This window comes from Grampus griseus (genome assembly GCF_964374135.1).
Source record: "Grampus griseus genome assembly, chromosome: 17".
Classification (NCBI taxonomy): Eukaryota; Metazoa; Chordata; class Mammalia; order Artiodactyla; family Delphinidae; genus Grampus; species Grampus griseus.
Genome location: NC_139011.1, coordinates 66,246,295 through 66,266,912, shown reverse-complemented (window position 1 = coordinate 66,266,912; position 20,618 = coordinate 66,246,295). Strand labels below are relative to the sequence as shown.

Genomic DNA, 20,618 nt, shown 5'->3' with positions numbered 1-20,618 from the left:
AATTACCAAAAAGGGATATTTGAAAAATGGCATAAATCCACAGGGGTGAGGAGAATGGACCATATCAATAAAATTTTAGAAGCTAGAAAGAAGACAGGTGAGTGAGAAGTGACTTATCAGACATGAAAATACTGAAGTCTACACTGGCAGTGGTGAAAGCTGAGACCCAACCAGATTTACACTGCAGAATTCTCCAGTCTCAGGACGTGGGGCACCAGGAAAGCAGAAGCAGAGGGTGAAGTGGGGAGCGGAGGCCAAACAAGGATTTGCTGAGAGTGTATGTAACAAACATTCAGATCTTCAGAGTCTCTTCCCGTTTTGAGCAGTTTGACAAGCACCCCAACCCCGCTAAGGGAAAAAATGGGAGGTTTAATTTTTGAAGAGGGTAAAACACAGGCACAGATAGAGGTAGTGACATAATCCTGAAAACAGGAAGACTGTGTGAATATATGCATTTCCCCAAGCCTTCTTTCCACACTCAGCTCCTGTAATGCTGGCAGCCAGGCCTTTATCCAACATGAAGCTTAGAAGAGTCTCTTCTGGGAATTTTACCAGCTCAGGAAGAAAGACTCTAAGATTCCAATGTTGGAGGTTCCCCAACTAAACAATTCATCCAGATGACCCTGCAGTGAGGCTCACAACCTACAGGGCTCCCAATAGCTCTGAGGTCTCCCTTAGAAGACATCAGTAAATACCACATCACTATGCATCTGAAGAAAGCCTTTCACACTGAGGAGAGAAAATAAAAACAAACTAGTTTGTAGGCCACACATCATGAAGAAGGAAATTTCCAAACCCTCCCACAAACCTCCCCTCGATAGCCCCAAGAAAAACTGCCCCACAAAAAACTGCAATGTCCTCAGAGAGATAAGAAGTTGCAACTATGGAACAAGAAAGGATAGTATGAAAGGAGCCTTTAGGGGCAAAAAGAGCTCCTGAAAGTTAAAAATGTGAGAAGAGGAATGAAAAAAATAGGATTAAGAGATAAAGCTGATAAAAACCTCCCAGAAAGTACAGCAAACAGGCAAAAAGATAGAAAATAGGAGAAAAAAAAGTTAAAGGACGAGTCTAAGAGTTCTAACAGAATAATAGGGGTTTTAGTAAATGAAACAGAACAAAACTGGTGAGAGAAGATATCAACGAGCAACTGTATTTTTCTGCCCAACAAAGCCATACCATCAAAGGTAATTCTGTGTGCCTCTCTTCCTCAAGACCTTGAGAAGCCTACCTAATGATCCAAATGTATTTTCAAGTTTGGTTTTTATTTAAAAAAATTAAAAAATTTTTTTTTGGCTGTGCCATGTGGGATCCTAGTTCCCCGACCAGGGATTGAACCTGTGTCCCCTGCACTGGCAGTGAAGAGTGTTAACCACTGAACCACCAGGGAAGTCCCTCAAATTTGGTTTTTAGATTCTGGAAGTCATAATGATAAGTAAACCTTTAACAAAGTAAGTTAGATTACATAAATTTTTAAAGCCTACTCTTGTATTAAAAAGAGAATCCATAAAAAGTACACAAAGAAGCTTAAATTATATGCATTAAGCTTAACTCACAGGACCATATTACTAGTAAGTGACAATAAAGCGTCACTAAAAAGATGTGTAATTATCATTAGCAACTAAAGGCTCAGTATTTTCACGGGCTAACTCTAACAAACATTTAAAAGTCAGATAATTTCACTACAATCTATCCCAGAGCATAGAAAAAGAAGGAAAATTTATGACTCCAAAACCTGATAAAGGCTGCACAAAAAAACTACCACCCAATCTCACTAATGAATATTGTTATAAAAATATTAACTAAAATATTAACAAATAGAATTCAAAAGCAAATTTAAAAATAACATCATGACCAAATAAAGTTTATTCAAAAAATGCAAGGGTGTTTCAATATTATAAGATCCCTGAAAATAATAATAAAGCTATGGAGAAAGCTGGTAAGATCATCTTCCTAGACATTGCAAAGACATATGACAAAATTCAACTCTGAAATAACAGCATGTAAGAAAACTGAGGGCTTCCCTGGTGGTGCAGTGGTTAAGAATCCGCCTGCCAATGCAGGGGACACGGGTTTGAGCCCTGGTCCGGGAAGATCCCACATGCCGCAGATCAACTAAGCCCGTGCGCTACAACTAGTGAGCCCACGTGCCACAACTACTGAAGCCCAAGCGCCTAGAGCCTGTGCTCCGCAGCAAGAGAAGCCACCGCGATGAGGAGCCCACATACCACAACGAAGAGTAGCCCCCGCTCGCCGCAACTAGAGAAAAGCCTGTGCGCATCAATGAAGACCCAACACGCCCAGAAATAAAATAAAAAAAAATCTATTAAAAAAATTGAAATGACTATAACTTAGAAGAGTTTCTCCTTTGCCAAAAAAATCAAATCCTTTAATATTAAATATTGACATGTAAAGTCTTTAAAAAATCTGCTAAAAATGTAACAGATATAAGGTACAAAAACATGAGACACTAGTGTAATGGGAGCAATTATTTTTGAAAGGCATTAAGAACTGACATTAAGAACTATTATGCTTTTGTGGTTTCTAAGTGTATGCTTTATATATTGCAAACAATTACGATTTTATAGTTGCTCCAAGGGCAAATATTAAAGAGATGTTAGAAATCATCTCTTGTCTGATTTAACCTGCTGCAACCTGTTAATGAAAGTATTTGATGTTATACGAAAATGATTCCAGGAAGTATATTTCCAGCAACTATACAAATATGTGAAGACAATCTACAGAATGGGAAAAATTTTTGCAAACCATGTCTCTGATAAGGAGTTAAGATCCAAAATATATAAAGAACTCATACAACTCAATAGCAAAAAAACCCCCCAATTTAAAAAATGACCAAAGACCTGAACATTTTTCCGACGAAGATACATGAAAGACCAACAGGGACATGAAAAGATGCTCAAGATTACTAGCCACCAGGCAAATGCAAATTACTGGGTTGGGCAAAAAGTTCGTTAGTTTTTTCCATAAGATAGCACTTGTTGTCTTTAACTTCATTCAAAACAGTTTTGTTAGATTGTATTGTGATAGCTGTCATATCAGCGTGCTTTAAGAAAAAACTTATCAAAATTGAATTTTTGTGTAGCCATTTTATTATTGAAGATGGAAGAAAAAAAGCAACATTTTCGGCATATTACGCTTTACCATTTCAAGAAAGGTAAAAATGCAACTGAAATGCAAATAAAGATTTGTGCAGTGTATGGAGAAGGTGCCGTGACTGATCGAATGTGTCAAAAGTGGCTTGCGAAGTTTCGTGCTGGAGATTTCTCACTGGACGATGCTCCACAGTCGGGTAGACCAGTTGAAGTTGATAGCGATCAAATAGAGACATTAATTGAGAACAATCAACATTATACCACGCGGAAGATAGCCGACATCCTCAAAATATCCAAATCAATCACTGAAAATCATTTGCACCAGCTTGGTTATGTTCATCGCTTTGACGTTTGGGTTCCACATACATGAAGCGAAAAAAATTTCTTGACCGTATTTCTGCACACGATTCTCTACTGAAACGTAACGAAAACGTTCTGTTTTTAAAACAAATTGTAACGGGCAATGAAAAGCGGATACTGTACAATAATGTGGAATGGAAGAGATTGTGGGGCAAGTGAAATTAACCACCATGAATCACACCAAAGGCAGGTCTTCATCCAAAGAAGGTGATGTTGTGTATGTGGTGGGATTGGAAAGGAGTCCTCTGTTACGAGCTCCTTCTGGAAAACCAAACAATTAATTCCAACAAGTACTGCTCCCAATTAGACCAACTGAAAGCAGCACTCGATAAAAAGCATCCGGAATTAGTCAAGAGAAAACGCATAATCTTCCATCAGGATGACGCAAGACTGCATGTTTCTTTGATGAGCAGGCAAAAACTGTTACAGATTGGCTGGGAAGTTCTGATTCATCTGCTGTATTCACCAGACATTGCACCTTCAGATTTCCATTTATTTCAGTCTTTATAAAATTCTCTTAATGGAAAAAATTTCAATTCCCTGGAAGACTACAAACGGCACCTGGTACAGTTCTTTGCTCAAAAAAATAAAAAGTTTTGGGAAGATGGAATTATGAAGTTGCCTGAAAAGTGGCAGAAGGTAGTGGAACAAAATGGTGAATACATTGTTCAATAAAGTTCTTGGTGAGGGGAGAAGGGACTGGAGGAAAGTACTCAAAAGGTACAAATTTCCAATTATAATGTAAGTACCAGGCATATAATGTACAACATGATGACTATAATTAACACAGCTGTATGATACGTAAAAAAGTTAAGAGGATAAATCCTGAGTTCTCATCACAAGGAGAAAATTTTTCTTTTCTTCTTCTTTCTTTTTATTGTATCTATATGATATGACAGATATTAGCTGAATCATATTACACGTAAATCAAACCATCATGGAAAAAAATATGTAGGTGTGGGTGTGTATCCTATCTTATAGCCAATCCTACGAACAATCATACATAGAATGCATTTATGGGCAGAACCCAATCTTTTTTTTTTATATATAATCTACAAAAACTCATTTGGAGAACCATTCTTTTTCAGGGTCTGCAAATTGCCTTATCCGTCAATGTGCCTGCAACGCCTCCTTTATTATTCCCCTCCCACTCTCCACGCCAGAGCTCAGTTATGGCTTTCTTTGATATTTTCCAGGCTGAAGGCAATTAAGATTTCTTAAATCAGGGGATCAGAAATTCCAATTCTTCAGTCACCTGCGTGGCTAATGCTTTAACTTGCATAAAAACTGTGTTAAAATTCTCTTCACATAGGCAGGAGGGGAAAAGGAAATGACATCAGAGGTGCTTTAGGAAAGATCCGAGGAACTGCAGCGGTGGCCTTCCCATGCATCAGGTAGAGCACTGATCTAGTTCTGCCACTTCTGTGACAGACAGACTTTGTAACGATGGCTGTCTTAGAAAATGTAGAGCAGTCAACAAAAGCTGTTGGACTGATTTTTCTCTGAGAAATTAAACTTAGTTCACTAGAAAATTCCTGAAAGTTACATCCAGAATCAAATCCTTACTGAAAAACCTTGCTAACTTTCTACTATTTACTAAAGGGTTCTTGGTGGACATTATCTCTCTGTTGTATTTTTTTTTTTCAAAACTGGCAAGCAGAAAAGATCAACTGGTCATCAAATACTTGGAGACTTAGTAAATTTTAACCTTCTTCTTATAGAACTTTTGCTTAACAATGAGTCTTCTTGTTAATATTTAAAATAATTGGGTTTTACTGACTTGATAAAAATGGAAATTGGAAGCCACGGTCATCAGTAAATTAAATATTTTATTCAGATTTTAGCGTAATTAGAATTCATATTTTGGGGCTTCCCTGGTGGTGCAGTGGTTGAGAGTCCGCCTGCCGATGCAGGCGACGCGGGTTCGTGCCCCGGTCCGGGGGGGAACCCACATGCCGCGGAGCGGCTGGGCCGTGAGCCATGGCCGCTGAGCCTGTGCGTCTGAAGCCTGTGCTCCGCAACGGGAGAGGCCACAACAGTGAGAGGCCCGCGTACCGCCAAAAAAAAAAAAAAAAAAAAAAAAAAGAATTCATATTTTGGGAAAATATTTACAAAGTCTTCTTAAAAAACTGAGTTTACTTTTTTATTAGTTTTATTAGTTTTCCTCCAAATCTTAAAGTAGATAGGTTCTCATACTTTATCTTAATCAGAAGGCAGTAAAACAAAACTTAAATAGAATTCAGATAATATGGAGCTCCTTGGCATCCATTCACTCCATGAATCTGAGACAGTATTCCACTGAGAGGGGGTGGTGACAGGAAGCAAGATGTGGGAGGCTTTGGGGCACTGATACTGTTTCCTACATTTTTTTTAGGTTAAAAAAATCTTTTTTTTCTTTAATTGAGGTAACATTGATTTATAACATTACATACGTTTCGTGCGTACAACATTACATTTGTACTTCAATATACCCTACAATATGCTCCCCACCACCAATTTATTTTCCATCATCACGGTACGGTTGATCGCCTTTACCCATTTCACGCCCCCACCTCCCCTCTGGTAGCCACTACTCTGTTCTCTGCATCTACACCATATTGTTGTTTCTTGACCTGCGTGCTGCTCATAGGGTTTGTTCAGTTTGTAACAACTCACCGTTGCACACGGATGATAGGTGCGCTTTTCTGTTTGAATACTCTAATAAAAAGCTTAAAGTATGTGGTCTGTTCATGGCAGATGGGTGGCAGTAACTTCCAAGCACTGAATATTCTTAATCTGCAATTAGGTATAGATCTAATATCCATAATTCTGTGATAACCGATAAACCAGTACTGTGATACCCACGCCTTTGAGACAGAAGACTCAAGGAACCACCTACTGTCTCGACCCCTTTCATTTTCACTAGGTCTGGTGTGTGATGGGCGAAATTCTGTATTGTCCGAGAATACCAAATACTTTTTGAAGTAGCAGCTATATGATGTTTGTTTTCCTTTGGTACCATGAGCAAATTATACGAGATACTATCATATTTTCAACAAGAGCATTTAAAGAACATTCCCAGAAATTAGTTGGTTTATAAATTAAATTCTGTCAATCACTGCATACTGAAGAAAAGGGAACGCTGGTTTGAAAGGTGGCATGGATACCCATGACTTCATTTTCTCTCTCTCATTCTTCTGTTCATTTACTCGCCTCTTTGGAGTTAGTAAATTTACTGTGTGTAGGAGAAGTACCCATTCCCTCCTAAGTGCCAGGGACTGAGGATCTAAAGATGAATCTGGGACCTGCGTGTGTCAGAGTGGCTAGCTTGTCATCAAACCTATTCCCCCTTTTTCCTGGGCACGAAGTTAAGCTCTATTTCCCTTCTCTGCACAGTCAGGAGCAGCGCATGACTGAATTTATAGCTAATGCAAGAGATGGCCGGGTCTGTGAAAACCTTCCAGGTAAGATCCCTTTCATGCTCTTTCTCCACCCGCTGGGTTGATGGAGGTGAGCACGGCGACCTCAGAAGCCAAGGAGTGAGGTTAATGGAATCACAAGACGCACGGAGCCTGAAACCTCACTTACAGGAGGGTCACTCACTAGTCAGCACCCCGTTTTGGACTTTATGTGACTGAGAAGTAAACTTCTTTCATGTTTGAGCCATTATGCATTTCTGGGTTGGTTGACCATAGCGACTAGAATTAACTAATATTGTGAAGCTAAGGAGTTGATTACCTTTTCAGGTACTTACATACAAAAAAAACTTACAATACAATTTAATACAAAATAATAAAGGTTATAGGAAAGTTAGTGGAGGGAATAGTGAATTACGCCTGGAAAGGGTTCTTGAAGTAACATGTGGATTAGGTCTGAAGCATGAATAGATAAGAGTCTGTCAGGGAGACAAGTTGCGGGGAAGGGGCAATGCCTAGTACACGAAGGCACGAGCAAAGGCACGGCCGCACAGAGCGTCCTTGCTAACTATGCCTGTGAGGGGAGTGATGGGACCGAAGACCAGAGAAGTCTGGGGCCAGACTGTGACACGGTCAGGAGAACAAACATTACCTTGTGTGCAGTGAGGGCTGTTTCAGGTTTCAACTGAGATGGAGAATGAAGGTCAGATTGGAAAGGGGGGAGCCTGCAGACAGGAAGACTGAGCAAGAAGAAGTGGTCGTGGACATGGAGAAAGAGAGGCGCCATTGCCAAATATTTCTGAGGTTAAGAACTAACCTGATTAGATGGGGAGGGCCGCGGGGAGGGATGCAGGAGAGTACGCGGGTGAAGAGGAGTCAGCTTCTATCTTAGAAGGAAAAAAAAATCTTAAGTACTGAGAGAGTAGATGTTCTGAAGTCAAAACACAAGTACAGATTGTGGGGGAGAGAGAACGAGAATTAGTTCAGCTTCAAAGTTGACGAGTTTGAAACACCCTTTTGAATCCCTCAGATAGGTCACGGGGGATTATGGGTCTGGCCGGCAACGTGTTTACTTTAGGGATGGGTCACCTTTTGGGAGTGAGAGCACAAGAGAACCCTGAATTTAACTGATGGGTAGAAATCCCTAAATCACCCTAGCAGGAAATGCTAATCTATTTTTTTTAATTTAAATTTTATTTATTAAAAGAAGGTAATCAACTAATTCAAACAAATAATTTTAAAAAGGCAGATGGAGTGAAAACTTCTCTTTTCCCGTTTCTCAAGCAACCCAATTTCTCTTCCCAGAGAAACCAACGTTAGCAGATCTTCTGGATCTGCTGAGGTATTTTCACTCAGATAAGCAAATATGTCTGGTCTTTTTACAACACATATACACAGACCCCTCCCCCCCAGCCCCGCCTTCCCCGTCTCAAGGACGTTCACGTACCTTAGTGTGGCGCCTTCAGTCTTAATCACATCTCCATCTTTCACATAAACATACTGCTGCTCTCCATCTCCTACAGTTTCTTTTCTCTCGGGATTCCGTGGGAGTTTTTTAACGCAGTATGTACTGTCTAGTCACAAAACACGTAAAATATATTAAGTCACACTTTAAATGATAATTTAGCCTTTTAAGAGATCAACTTCCATACGGCGAACACTTGAGATTGGCTGCAAAAAATCTTAACGGTAAGAGGCAACAGAAAATGGGATGAATTGTAGCAGCATATCTCTGGGATGGTAACTATTTCCTCCACCTTGACAAAAGAGTTTTTTATTCTCTCATGTCCTTCCAGGTCTACATAAAAGCCTTTTTTTTTTGTAGTCACTCCTCTTTCCCCCCCCCCCCCCGGTACGCGGGCCTCTCACTGCCGTGGCCTCTCCCATTGCAGAGCAACAGGCTCCGGACGCGCAGGCCCAGCAGCCATGGCTCATGGGCCCAGCCGCTCTGCAGCATGTGGGATCCTCCCGGACCGGGGCACGAACCCGTGTCCCCTGCATAGGCAGGCGGACTCCCAACCACTGCGCCACCAGGGAAGCCCGTCACTCCTCTTTTATATAAAAATTTGGAAGTAGCACTTCACAGTCTCAGCTAGGTTTGAGATCAAGATGGGTGTTGAATACTGTATAGCACTGGGAACTTTACTCAATACTCTGTAATAACCTATATAGGAAAAGAATCTGAAAAAGAACAGATACACGTATATCTATAAGTGAATTACTTTGCTGTACACCTGAAACTAATACAACATTGTAAATCAACTAGACTCCAGTAAAAAATACAGATTAAAAAAAAAAAAGATGGGTGTTGAAGAGGCAGTAATACCAAAACTGGGAACTTTTCCCTATCTAGGTGCCTAACACAGAATAAAAGAGATTATGGCATCACGGCAGTACTTAATAATAAAAGGATAATAGTATAAAGTTCTTTCTGTGAAAGCTGAAAGGAAGTCCCAAACCCGGGGCTAAGATATGAAACCATTAAAATAAATGTAACCCATAGTACCCTCACTGACACAAAGAAAATCAATGACTTAACCAACCAATAGCTGAGTGGCAGTCATCTAACCAGTATACCATGTACAGTGAATTCAAGGACCATGACACCAAAATGCTTAAAAACTGTCATAGTTGGGGGAAATAAAACACAAACAGGCAATAATTAGAGAACTATACTCAGTCCCACTTAAGGGATACTAAATGGACAATTCAGCTAATAAAAGCAGCAGGTGTTTAGAGAAAGGAGAAACAATTAGAAAGATTGCAAAGGGTTCAGAGAAAGACCTGTAGGTAAGGGAAACAGCGTTAGGAAAGGCACAGAAAGGAGGATGAGCGTGGCATATGTGCCAAACAATGCTACCAACTTGCCTAAAGCAAAACCCTGGCTGGAAAGAGTGGGACAGTAAGGTGAGCTCAGATCATGGAGGGCCTTAAAGTGCCTTTCAGAGAACAGGGGGATTTAAACTTTACAGTATGTGGCTACCATACACTCTTTAGTAAGAAACTGAAATAGTGTTAATAGGTGGATTAGTATGGCAGCTGTAGGTGGGGAGACTGGAGAGGGAGAGATCAGAAAGACCAGGACGGGGTGACTGCAATAACCCTGCTGGAAGGTAATGAGCATTAGGGCTACAGTGGTGTCAATGGAAATGCAGAGGGAGAAAAACACATGCAAAGGAAAACTGACAAGGCATAGAAATCTGGCTAGTAGGAAGGATAAAGGATAGAAATATCGCAAAAATAATAAAAATAAAACAACAGCAACTAGACCTTCCCTCTCCAGCACCAAATTCCATTGCTTTGTATCTTGAGAGGCTGAAGCAAAAAGTAATATGCTATTCTGGGAGCTGACGTTACACAGTAAGGCTGTCTTCCATTTAGAGCGAGACAGCAAGGTGTTTTTGTTTGTTTTTATTTGTGATCTGCATACTTTTGTTTTTCAGTAAAGAAGTGGAGATACTACATCTCTAGTTGTGAGGCAGATGATCCTTCCAAAAAACTCACAACTACCTCAAAATTACAAAACAAATGTCACACTATAAAATAACTCCGTGCCAGTTTTTAAAATTATGTGCCAATTTGAAAACACATATCTTATTCGCAATAGCAATCTACACAGGCAAGATGGAGAAGGGCATGCTGAAATCAATCATATGATAGTAATTATTATTTCAAATAAAAGCTTATTGAGATGTAATTCGCATACTATAAAATTCACCCTTTTGAAATGTACAATTCACTGTTGTTGTTGGTTTTTTTTTTAGCGTATTCAAAGAATTGTACAACCATAACCACTATAAAATTTTAGAACATTCCGAAACCCTTTACCCAATGGTACTCACTCCCTATTCTCTCCTTCACCCAGCCCTTGGCAACCACTTATCTACTTTCTGTCTCTATCATGTAATTATTTTAACAGGAGGAAACCCTCAGTCATTTGTTAAAGTTTATGGATTATAATATCATTGCCAATGCTAATTATTTAAGCTGATACAAACATGTGATATTGCTCATGTATAATACTTTCTAACATTCTAATTGAATAGCAAGAAGCAAACATTTGACTCCTAGGACTCGGATGTTAAATACATGGCAAAGGCCCAACTTCAGCTGCAAAATAATAATAATTAGATAACAAAATATATTTTACAAGATTTACCCCAAACCAAGCAAAACAAAAAACTTGAGCACCCTGGGGCTATACAATTCTCATGTCTGGTAAAATTCTGGCTCCCTGTAAGCCACTAGGAGTTCCCAAATCACACACTGATCACATTTTAAATTTTTGCAGGCAGATTACTTGTTACTGTAACTTCCCATAGAAATCTTATAAATGGCATTTATAATTTTGGTGTGGTCTGTAAAAACATAGAAAGTGGGCTTCCCTCGTGGCACAGTGGTCGAGGGTCCACCTGCCGATGCAGGGGACGCAGGTTCAAGCCCCGGTCCGGGAAGATCCCACATGCCGCGGAGCGGCTGGGCCCGTGAGCCATGGCCGCTGATCCTGCGCGTCCGGAGCCTGTGCTCCGCAATGGGAGAGGCCACAACAGTGAGAGGCCTGTGTACCGCAAAAAACAAAACAAAACAAAACACAGGAAGTTAGCATTGTAAAGTACTTGAAAAATTCTGCCATACTAATAGTTAAACAAAATTATAAAAAATTTAAACTATTAAAATATGGAATAAAAAGAAATTATAAAGCAAAATGGAACAAGAATGCTAGTGATTAAGGATTTAGAGAATGAAGAAATACATGGAACTTTTGGGGAGAGATCCTGAAAGGTACACCCGAACAATTTCAGTTCTGAGGAACTCAAGGTCTGCATGTAGCTGGTCTAGCTTCAATAAAGTTCAGAACGAAACACAACAAGCCACTTCTCAAACAAGTATTAAAGTTTTCATGGCTATAAAGCAGTGCCAAATTTCTTTTTGATTTTCTTTAAATCAACATAATAGGTAATCTATCACATAAATATTCATTATTTGTAGGGAACCCCAAACTATTTTAATTTTTAATTTAAAGAAAGTGGGTCAGATGTCCAGTAACAGGTGAATGGATACACAAATGGTGGTATATTCCTACCATGGATTACTACTTGGCAATAAGAAAGGAACAAACTACTGATGCATGAAACGGATGAATCTCAAAAACAAGATGCTAATGTGCAAGAAGCCAAAGAGTGATGTCGTATCCTTCCATTCTAGAAAACTTTAGAACACAGGCAAAACTAATCTATGGTGCTATAAAGCAGATGAGTGGTTGCTGGAGCTGGAGGGGGAATCACGGCAGAGCGGCATGAGGGGACCTCTCTTTGGGGTAGTGGGAGCGTTCTTTATCTTGATTGGAGTGGTCACATAGGTATTTGCCAAACTATACATTTTATGGGTACATTTTATGTATGTAAATTCAAGCTCAATAAAGCTGATTTATGAAGGAGAGAAAGGGGGTCATAAACATTTCAATTTTTCAAGCTGACCTGCATGCTAAAAGAGCTGCCCAAAGCTAATTAAGGATCCTCAGCATAGTTTTTTAATGCACAAAATTTAATGATGGACAAGAGAAAGAAAGGTGAGGACAGGTCAGACTAAGACAGAGTGACTTCCTACGGAGGGCAGTCCCTTCGGATTGGAAGAAAGGAGGTTAGAGGGTAAGAGACTGAGGGGAGACAGGTCTTTACAATGGGCCGCCTGGTGATATTGGGAGCTGTGCCTGAGAATATCTTGGTGTCCCAATTATAGTCTCAAGGCCTAAAAAGATAATTACAAACATTAAAAAATACTAGTCGAATGTCTACATGCATCCCTTTTGTGAATGAACGTTCTTGACCTCCTTGTCTTTCCTGTGCCTTGGACACACACAAAGTCCCACTCCAGTGTCTCTGGCCCGGCAATGCCCTCTGCTGGGTGTGCCCTCCTCTCAGACACTGTACAGCTCACCCCCTCTCCCTCCACCCCAGACACCACTGCTACCACCCTCCTCCGCTTTACTCTCTCCCCCCTTGCCTTCATGTAGCTTCATTTTTCTTCATAGCACCTGCCACCACCTGACCTAAGATTCATTTACCATTTACCTTCCCAACTAGAACGAAGCTCCATGAAGGCGGTCTTTGTTTTGCTCACTGCTAGGTCCCGCGTGCCAAGCACGGCACCTGGATTTAGCAGTGCCTCCAGTATTCACTAAAGGAAAGAATGGATGGATGGATGGATGGATGAACGAATGGATGAATGTATGTATGTATGGATGAATCTATGTGTGTGACGGTGGGATGAGGGAATAAGGGAGATGATAAGGTGTCAGTACTGAACAGGTTTCAGGGACAGAGAATTATCAATACAATGATCTTTCCCCAGTATTTCAGTTTATTGTGGTAATTGCCTTATGTTATGGAAGACGTGAGGTCACATTTAGAATGTGGACAAGAACATACCACCTCACAGTACTCAGGCCAAACGTTCAGCACAGTGCCTGGCACACAGTAAGTGCTCAACAGTAGTTAGTTATTAAATCTGAAATAGTAATTGTCATGCAAACTAAATTAAAAGTGATCTTCATCACTGGGCAAAGGGGAAAAATAAGAGGGCAAAGAGATCTGAAATAGAAAATAGGACCTTTCCTTGCCTCCTCTGTTAAAACCGGGGATAGTGTTCAAGTTACAGTAATTTCTGTAAAATACGTAAGTAAGCTAGTAAATGGTTTACTAGCTTACTTAGCTCTGTTAACCGAAGTAAATTATTCCGAAGACACAGTTTTCTTCAATGAGCTTAATGAATGTTTTCTGTTTACCATTATGGATGTTTTTACAAATATCTCCTATGCCTCCGGTATGATCACGGTGCCAATGGGTCACTATGATTTCCTGGATGGCTGTGTTAAATTCTGTCAGAGCCTGCTTTAAACAGATGATGTATTCTGGGATTGCTGGTTCTCCAGTGTCAATGAGGATTCTCCTGAAAATTAAATGGAAAATAATCATACAGTCGGAACACAGAGTTTGTATCAGCATGTTTCTCACACAGATAATTTACATTACATTTAAGAAACTGCACAAATTGCCTTGCTTCCAACGTGCTTGAAAAGCAGCTGCATGTTATTTCAGCTTAACTATAATCATCTCACCTTCAGAAAGTTCTCTGAAAAAAAACTTATAAATGTGGGTCTGAAAAAGGAATAATAGCAATGGTATTCAACACTTACATAGCACTTAAAAGAAATAAGGCACTGTTCCAAGGACCTGACATATTTTAACAATTGCATTTCTCGTAACACCGTTTTGAAGTAGGCATTTCATTATTATATCCAGAAATTAAGTAACTTGCCCAAGGTTACTCTGCAAAGATAGGGCAGAAGCAGCATTTGCACCCAGGTATTCTGGCGCCAGAAGAGGCGCTTTTATCCACGCTGCCTTTGAGATCTTTTACAACATCCTCAAATATCTCGGAGATATGAAAGAATCTGATTCGATGGTATCCCTAAGGAAACCCAGTCTTCTGCATTATACACAAAACCGATCCCCGAAGTTTTACGCGGGCTGCCTTACGTGAAAGTGCAGGCAGCAGGGAAGTTTCGGGGAGTGTCTGAGCTGCTTCCTTTCTCTACTCAGACCACCTCACTAGTTATCTTTTTCTGCTTGTGGTTCTGAACCCACCTTCTACTTTGTTTGCCCTTTCTCACTATTTTATGGGATGATGGTCTTTCTCTCCGAAGTTTTCTGGGAAAAATCAGGGTGACATTTTCCTCCTCCAGAACCAATTCACTGACTTCTTAAATTCACGCTGTTTCACAGGAATCCCTCCCGAATTCAGGCTGGGGGAGAGATGATTCATCTTGATGCAAAGTTTCAGTCATTCTATTTGTGTATTAATTCATCAATAACTGTTTATGAATGATCTGCTATGTGCCATGCCTTTCTTGCAAGACAAAAACCCATTTGCCCTGGAGAAACAACCTTTGTATGTTAATGATGACATCTGTAACAGCAATTTTAGTACACGAACGATGTTGTTGACTACAGCAATTTTAGTCATCTGACTCTGGTGGATGAATATTTAGGTAGCACAGGACTGAGGGCAGAGGGGACAAGAAAGGGAATAAAGTTTCGGATAGAGAGATTAGTCATAAACTCGGTAAGGAAACGTGGCTTTAGGGGGACTTGGTTTCACAGTCACTTGTCCATTCAAGACACACTGTGGGTCTCTGGAGGAAGTGGACTACATGGGAAGCGCCTAGAATCATTCTTCATGTGGCATAAGTACAACCTCAGCTGTAAACTGGAAAAAGTTCCCTCCTTAACAAACAGCAAGTCTATCAATGATGTCTGTGAAGAATTAGTGCAGAGGATCAGACACTGTCATCTCTAGGTGGGCTGTGTCCTTCACAGCCCAGACAATACCCTATCTTAGGATGTCATTTTGCAAATGTGAGTTATGCTAATCCAGGGGACAAGAGAAGAGTGCAGAAGAACCTGTACAGGTCTGTGACCAATTTATTCACCAGAGCACAGGGCCTGGCATGCAGTAACAATCTGCTACGTGAACGGAGAAAAAAATTCTTCAACTAATGGGAGTTAGTGTCATCAACTTCCTCAATTAGGTATTTTCTATCAACATTGAGATAGCTATTAAATGGTCTCTGTCAATTTGCTGTCCCTCTTACAAAATCATTAAGTACTTTCTGAGCACCTACTATAAACCCAGTATTGTCTGGATGTTATAAGGGAGGAAAAAGTGAGTAAAGTAATAGCAGACGTGCTTTCCCCGTTCTAGAATTTAAGTCCTTTAGGTATGAATTTTCACTTAAATTTCACTGAATCCTCATAACATCTGTCTGAGGTGGGTACGATACAACTCTCACTGTATAGATAAGGAATCTGACGCTTAGCGAATCAACTGTCTTGTCCACAGCCATGAGCCAGGTACTGGGACCTGATAATCAGAGCCCAGCGTCTTAACCCCAAGTAGTCCACTAGACTGCCTTTTCCTATTAAGAAGAAATAGTATACTCACCTTCAAGGTATTTACAATTTTAATAGTAAAGATTAAAACTCCATCTTTTAGAGGTTCTAGGCAGAGGAGGAATGTGGAAATACTCTCTAGCTATTATTGGTCCATTCAAATGTTTACTGAATACCTCTGTACTAGGCATCACAGTAAGTCTGAGTGCTTTAGGGAAATTCATTTGGCATCTATGGGCTGATCAGAAAGAGGAAGGAAGACTGGTTAAAACTGCAGTTATCCAGCAGTAATAGAATCCTAACAGAGCAAATGAAGGGAAAAAGAGAATGCTCATTCATTCAGCAAATATTTACTGTACTATGTACAAGGCTCTGTGCTAGGTGCCAGAGATACAGTAATAAATAAGCCTTCATTGAATTTATATGCTAGTGGGGAGTGGAGTTGGGGAAATACATTAAGCTTCTTCCTACACACAAAAAATCATTTTATTATTGACATAAGGGCCATGACAGGTATGGAATGCTAAGGCAGTGTACTACATTAACCTATCACAGTGTAAGGCGTCAGGGAAGGCTTTATTGAGGAAATGTTATTTTAACAGAGCTCTAAAGGATGAGTGAGGTTGGCTGGGTGAAGAGAAGGATAAATGGGAGACAGAGAGGAAAGTAGGCATGAAAGCTCTGAGGCGGAGTGGATAGAGCCCATGTGGCCGGGATGGGAGAGAAGCTTGACTCAGGGTGATGACAGGTCAGAGATCAGCATATCACAAGGCCTTCTGGTTTCCATCTTCCAAAAAATCCAACTCTGTTATGTTGGTGAATCACGAAGTTTTAAATGCAGCCAGACACGCCTCTTCTGTGACTTCTGATGCCAACTGAATCGCCACACCCTTACGAAACCTCTCCAGTGACTAGATTAAAACCTTTAATTATACGGTTCCAGAACTCCAGACTGACTCTTCATCAGCCTCGTTAAATGGTAAATTATGTATCCATTTTGGGGGCTATATGTTTTTTTGGGGTTTTTTTTTGGCCACACTGAGGCTAGTGGGATCTTAGTTCCCCAACCGGGGATTGAACCCAGACCCTCGGGAGTGAGAGCACGAAGTCCTAACCACTGGACCACCAGGGAATTCCCTGGGGGCTATTTGATTTATGGTATCTACAATTCGCCAAGCCAAGTGAAAGCAAAACTACTGTTACGTGTGTATTTTTTCTACCAAGTCCATAGGAGACTCCTAGTATATTGCCTGAGACACAGTAGGCACTTAGAAATGTTTCTACTATGAATGAAGGTTTTCTTTTTTATCAAATAACATTTAAAAGAGTCTGTAAGAAATATTATGTCTCCCAAAACTTTAAAAAAATACCAGAGGTGTTTTATTAAAGGGCAACTTAATCAAGACCAAGTTGTATTACTACTTTACAAACAGACCTCATTTTAAGCATACGGCAAGGAAAAAAGTTTCACGTTTCACCTACGTATAATAATGTCCCTTGAAATGTCACTTTGAAGCTCCTCCCATCAAGGATGGCAGTCTGTTTCCGCATCCTTTGAGTATGGACTTACACTGGGTTTTCCTACTGAAAACAGAGTGACATGAAAGTGATGGCTTGCCATTCGTAAGCCTCAGCCTCCAGGTCTTTCAGCGCTTCCCCTCACTCCACTGGAACCCTGAAACTAGGCAGTGAATAAGCTAGGCTACCCTGCTGCAGGATAAGGGACCAGAACACAAAACACAAGAACCCCACAATACTCCTTTGGCTACGTGGGGGAGAATGGATTGAACAGGGACAAAAGTAGATGCAGAGAAGCCTATTTTAAAAGTGTAAGCAAGAGTTGTACTGGCTTGGACTGGGTGACAGCAGTGAAAATGCTGAGATCTTCTTAATGGCTTGGATACGAGCGTGCAGGAAGCAAAGAAAAATGTCAAGGAGGGTACGTAAGTATTTGCCTTGATCAAATGTGGGGATGGTTCTCTTTACCAAGATTTGGATGACTAGAAGAAGACCAGTGGGAAACAATGAGTTTCAAGTGGCTGTGAGGCTCCAACTAGAGATTTAAGAAACCAGTTGGCTATCCTAGTCTGACGACGAAGCGTGGATTTGTCTATACTGGAGCTATAAATTTGGAGTTACTAATGAATAAAACAGGTGAAGCCAAGGAAGTAGACAAGATCCCCTAGGTAAAGAACATAACAATGGGAACAGAAGAAAGAGTAGGATTGCCTTGTGAAGGGCTCATACACTTAAAATACTTGGTGAAGAGGATGATTCTAGAAAGGAAATTGTATAAGAGTAGCTAGAGAGGTGAGAGGAAACCAGGAGAATGCGGTGTTAAGCAAATCAAGGAGGGAGTGGTCAATAGCATTAAAAGATATTGAAGTTCAAGTAAGATGGGAATGGAAAAATGCCATTGGGTTTAGTGATACAGGAGGCACCTGTGATCTTAGTGGAACAGATGGATACCATTATCAGAACCACTTACTTGGACCCAACTAATATTCATTCCTAGCCACCTAACATCTACTTTATACAGCAGAGCAGCAGCATCTGTACATCAACGTATTCTAGTTCAACTGCATGGGTTCACCATCACCTCTCTCTCATCTATCAGTGATTCCACTGGCCATTCCACTCCCTAAGCTTATGTGGGTAGAAGTCTAAGCAGTGTAAGATGGAAGGCCATGAATCTGCTCTTCCCTCAATCAGTTTCAGATTCCTCATGTCTTTTAGCACCAGCACCTTGCCACGCAAAGTGTGATTCTAGTGTTTAAAGACACAGTATGGATTTTTCATACAACACGGCCCCTAAACCTAAGCCAACTTCTTCATCTGGTTTTCAAACAGAACCAGCCATCTGTTTCACCGCTGGAAGAAAAGCAGGCTGTGTTGAACTTACAGAGAGTACACTGATCTCCAACATAGTGTTTTCCTGAGAGACTTTCTATGATAATTTTGACTACATGCAATTTTCATGTTAGGTACTGTCTTTTAGAGCTCGTTTAAGATGACACACTGAAAAGTGAAGAGCATATCTATGTACTTCCTAGGGTGAGGGAGTCTCAGCTAACCCAGACTCTACGCCAGATATCAGGTATTTTTGCTGCTTAATTTTCTGTTCTCCTCGATTCCGGAAGCAGCTCAAAGCTCTGACCCTGCCTTGTTTACCCTGGACTCAACTTGTTGCTTTCTGCTTGATGTGCAGTACTTCCAGACCCTCCATCCTGTTGCTTCTAAAATTGTGATTTACTGGAAAAAGGCAAATACAGTGGATACTTCAAATGAAAGCCCAATAAACTATACTTATTAAACTGTTTCTAGTAATCAACTATATTTTACTAATTGTAACACGTCCGGGCTGAACAATTAAATTCTGGGCTCAAGCGGAACTATATCTTATTTTCATTTTCTATTATCTAGAGTATACTAAAGACTAAGTACCATACAAAAATTGCTCAATGCACTTATTGTGCAGTAAATCACATGTTCCCATGTCTGCATAATTCCACTAAAATAGAATGCATCTGAACAAGAGAAAAATCTTAGAAATACAGACAGGCTATTCCCTCCGCAGAGTAATTTACATAAGGCCACACACCAGCAACAAAAACAAAGTTAGCTTCTCTTTCCCAAGAGCTAGGGGGCTCTTCAACAGACTCGAGCAATTTGAAGCAAGAAAATCCTGCCCTCTGCTGCTAAGAAAAAGGCCTCAGCACAACGAATCGCTTTTGCGAAGCGAAGTTAAACTCCGGGCCAAACACCAGTGAAAGTCAGGTGTGGAAAGTAAACGCTTTCCTGGATTAACTCCAGGCGATTTCTAGGTTCTCAACAGCTTAAACACGCTCATCCTGGCATTTAATATCATGCAAAGTAAATTAGATCTCAAAACCACGAAGTGGTTTTTTTCATTAGCCAGCTGTAAGCTAGAGAGTTGACCACCCAGGGTGGTCGTGATCTGGGGGTGGTCCCGCCCGCTTGGGGCGGGACGCCGTGGTGCCGGCTGCGGGCGCACAGCCCCCGCGGCGAGCAGCCATCGCAGCCCCAGCTCCGTGCGTCCCGCGGGTCGGTGTGTAGGATGCGGGGTTGGGGGGGGAAACGTTTACCTGGGGCCCGTCCCCACCAGGTAGGTGTTGGTGCCCTGCAAGGTCATGGGGCCCGGGTTACAGCCCAGGACGCGAATCACCCGACTGGACAGCCGTTCCACGCGCTGCAGGGCGGCTGCCATCTCCCCCTCTGCCGCTCGCCCGCGCTGAACTAGAAGAGCCGCCGGAGCGCGGAACAAGCAACCAGGCCGTTGGCGGGGGTGGGTGGTGGGTGGAGGGCCAGCTGTCACGTGACGCCGCGCGTGCGGAGCGGGGTGTGGCTCGGTTACTGGGCCAGGGGCAGAGGTCACGTGAGGCGCAGGGAAGGGCAGGGGGAAATCAGCCGCTGTGCCGCGGGCGGGGCCCGCGAGCACGTGACGACGCGCGAGCGGCGCGGGAAGGGAGGGGAGTCGGTTGGTGCGCGAGGGGCGGGGCCAGCGGCCACGTGACGCTGCCCAGGTTTCGCGGGCCGCAGCGCGAGGGAGTTCGTGGGCGTGTGGTGTGAGGCGCCCCGAGGCTAGGCTGGGTTCCCGGCCTGTGGGCGCTGCCGCCTGTCGTAGAAAGCGGTGCCTTCGCAGTAGTTTGTGTCCAGGCAGGCGAGTTCATTCAAGTGCACGAGAGACCTTTTAACCGGGGAAGTTTTGTGATGGAGCGAGGGGTTTGGGGTTAGTTACTGAGGACGAAATCCCGGGAAGGATCGCTCGTCGGGTTCTCAGG

At 41.7% G+C, this 20,618-nt stretch overlaps 1 protein-coding gene across 1 annotated transcript in view; it reads right to left on the bottom strand.

Annotated features, from left to right (window-relative positions):
* The window catches only part of LACTB2 (lactamase beta 2), a 30,274-nt gene extending 10,160 nt beyond the window's left edge, over window positions 1-20,114 (bottom strand). The window contains exons 1-3 of the mRNA XM_082675185.1: window positions 19,923-20,114; window positions 13,650-13,813; window positions 8,313-8,439 (exon numbers count right to left, since the gene is read on the bottom strand). Of these exons, the coding sequence (XP_082531311.1) occupies window positions 8,313-8,439; window positions 13,650-13,813; window positions 19,923-20,044 (413 nt within the window). The 5' untranslated portion in view covers window positions 20,045-20,114. The remainder of the gene's footprint in view (window positions 1-8,312; window positions 8,440-13,649; window positions 13,814-19,922) is intronic.
* Window positions 20,115-20,618: the final 504 nt, after the last annotated feature.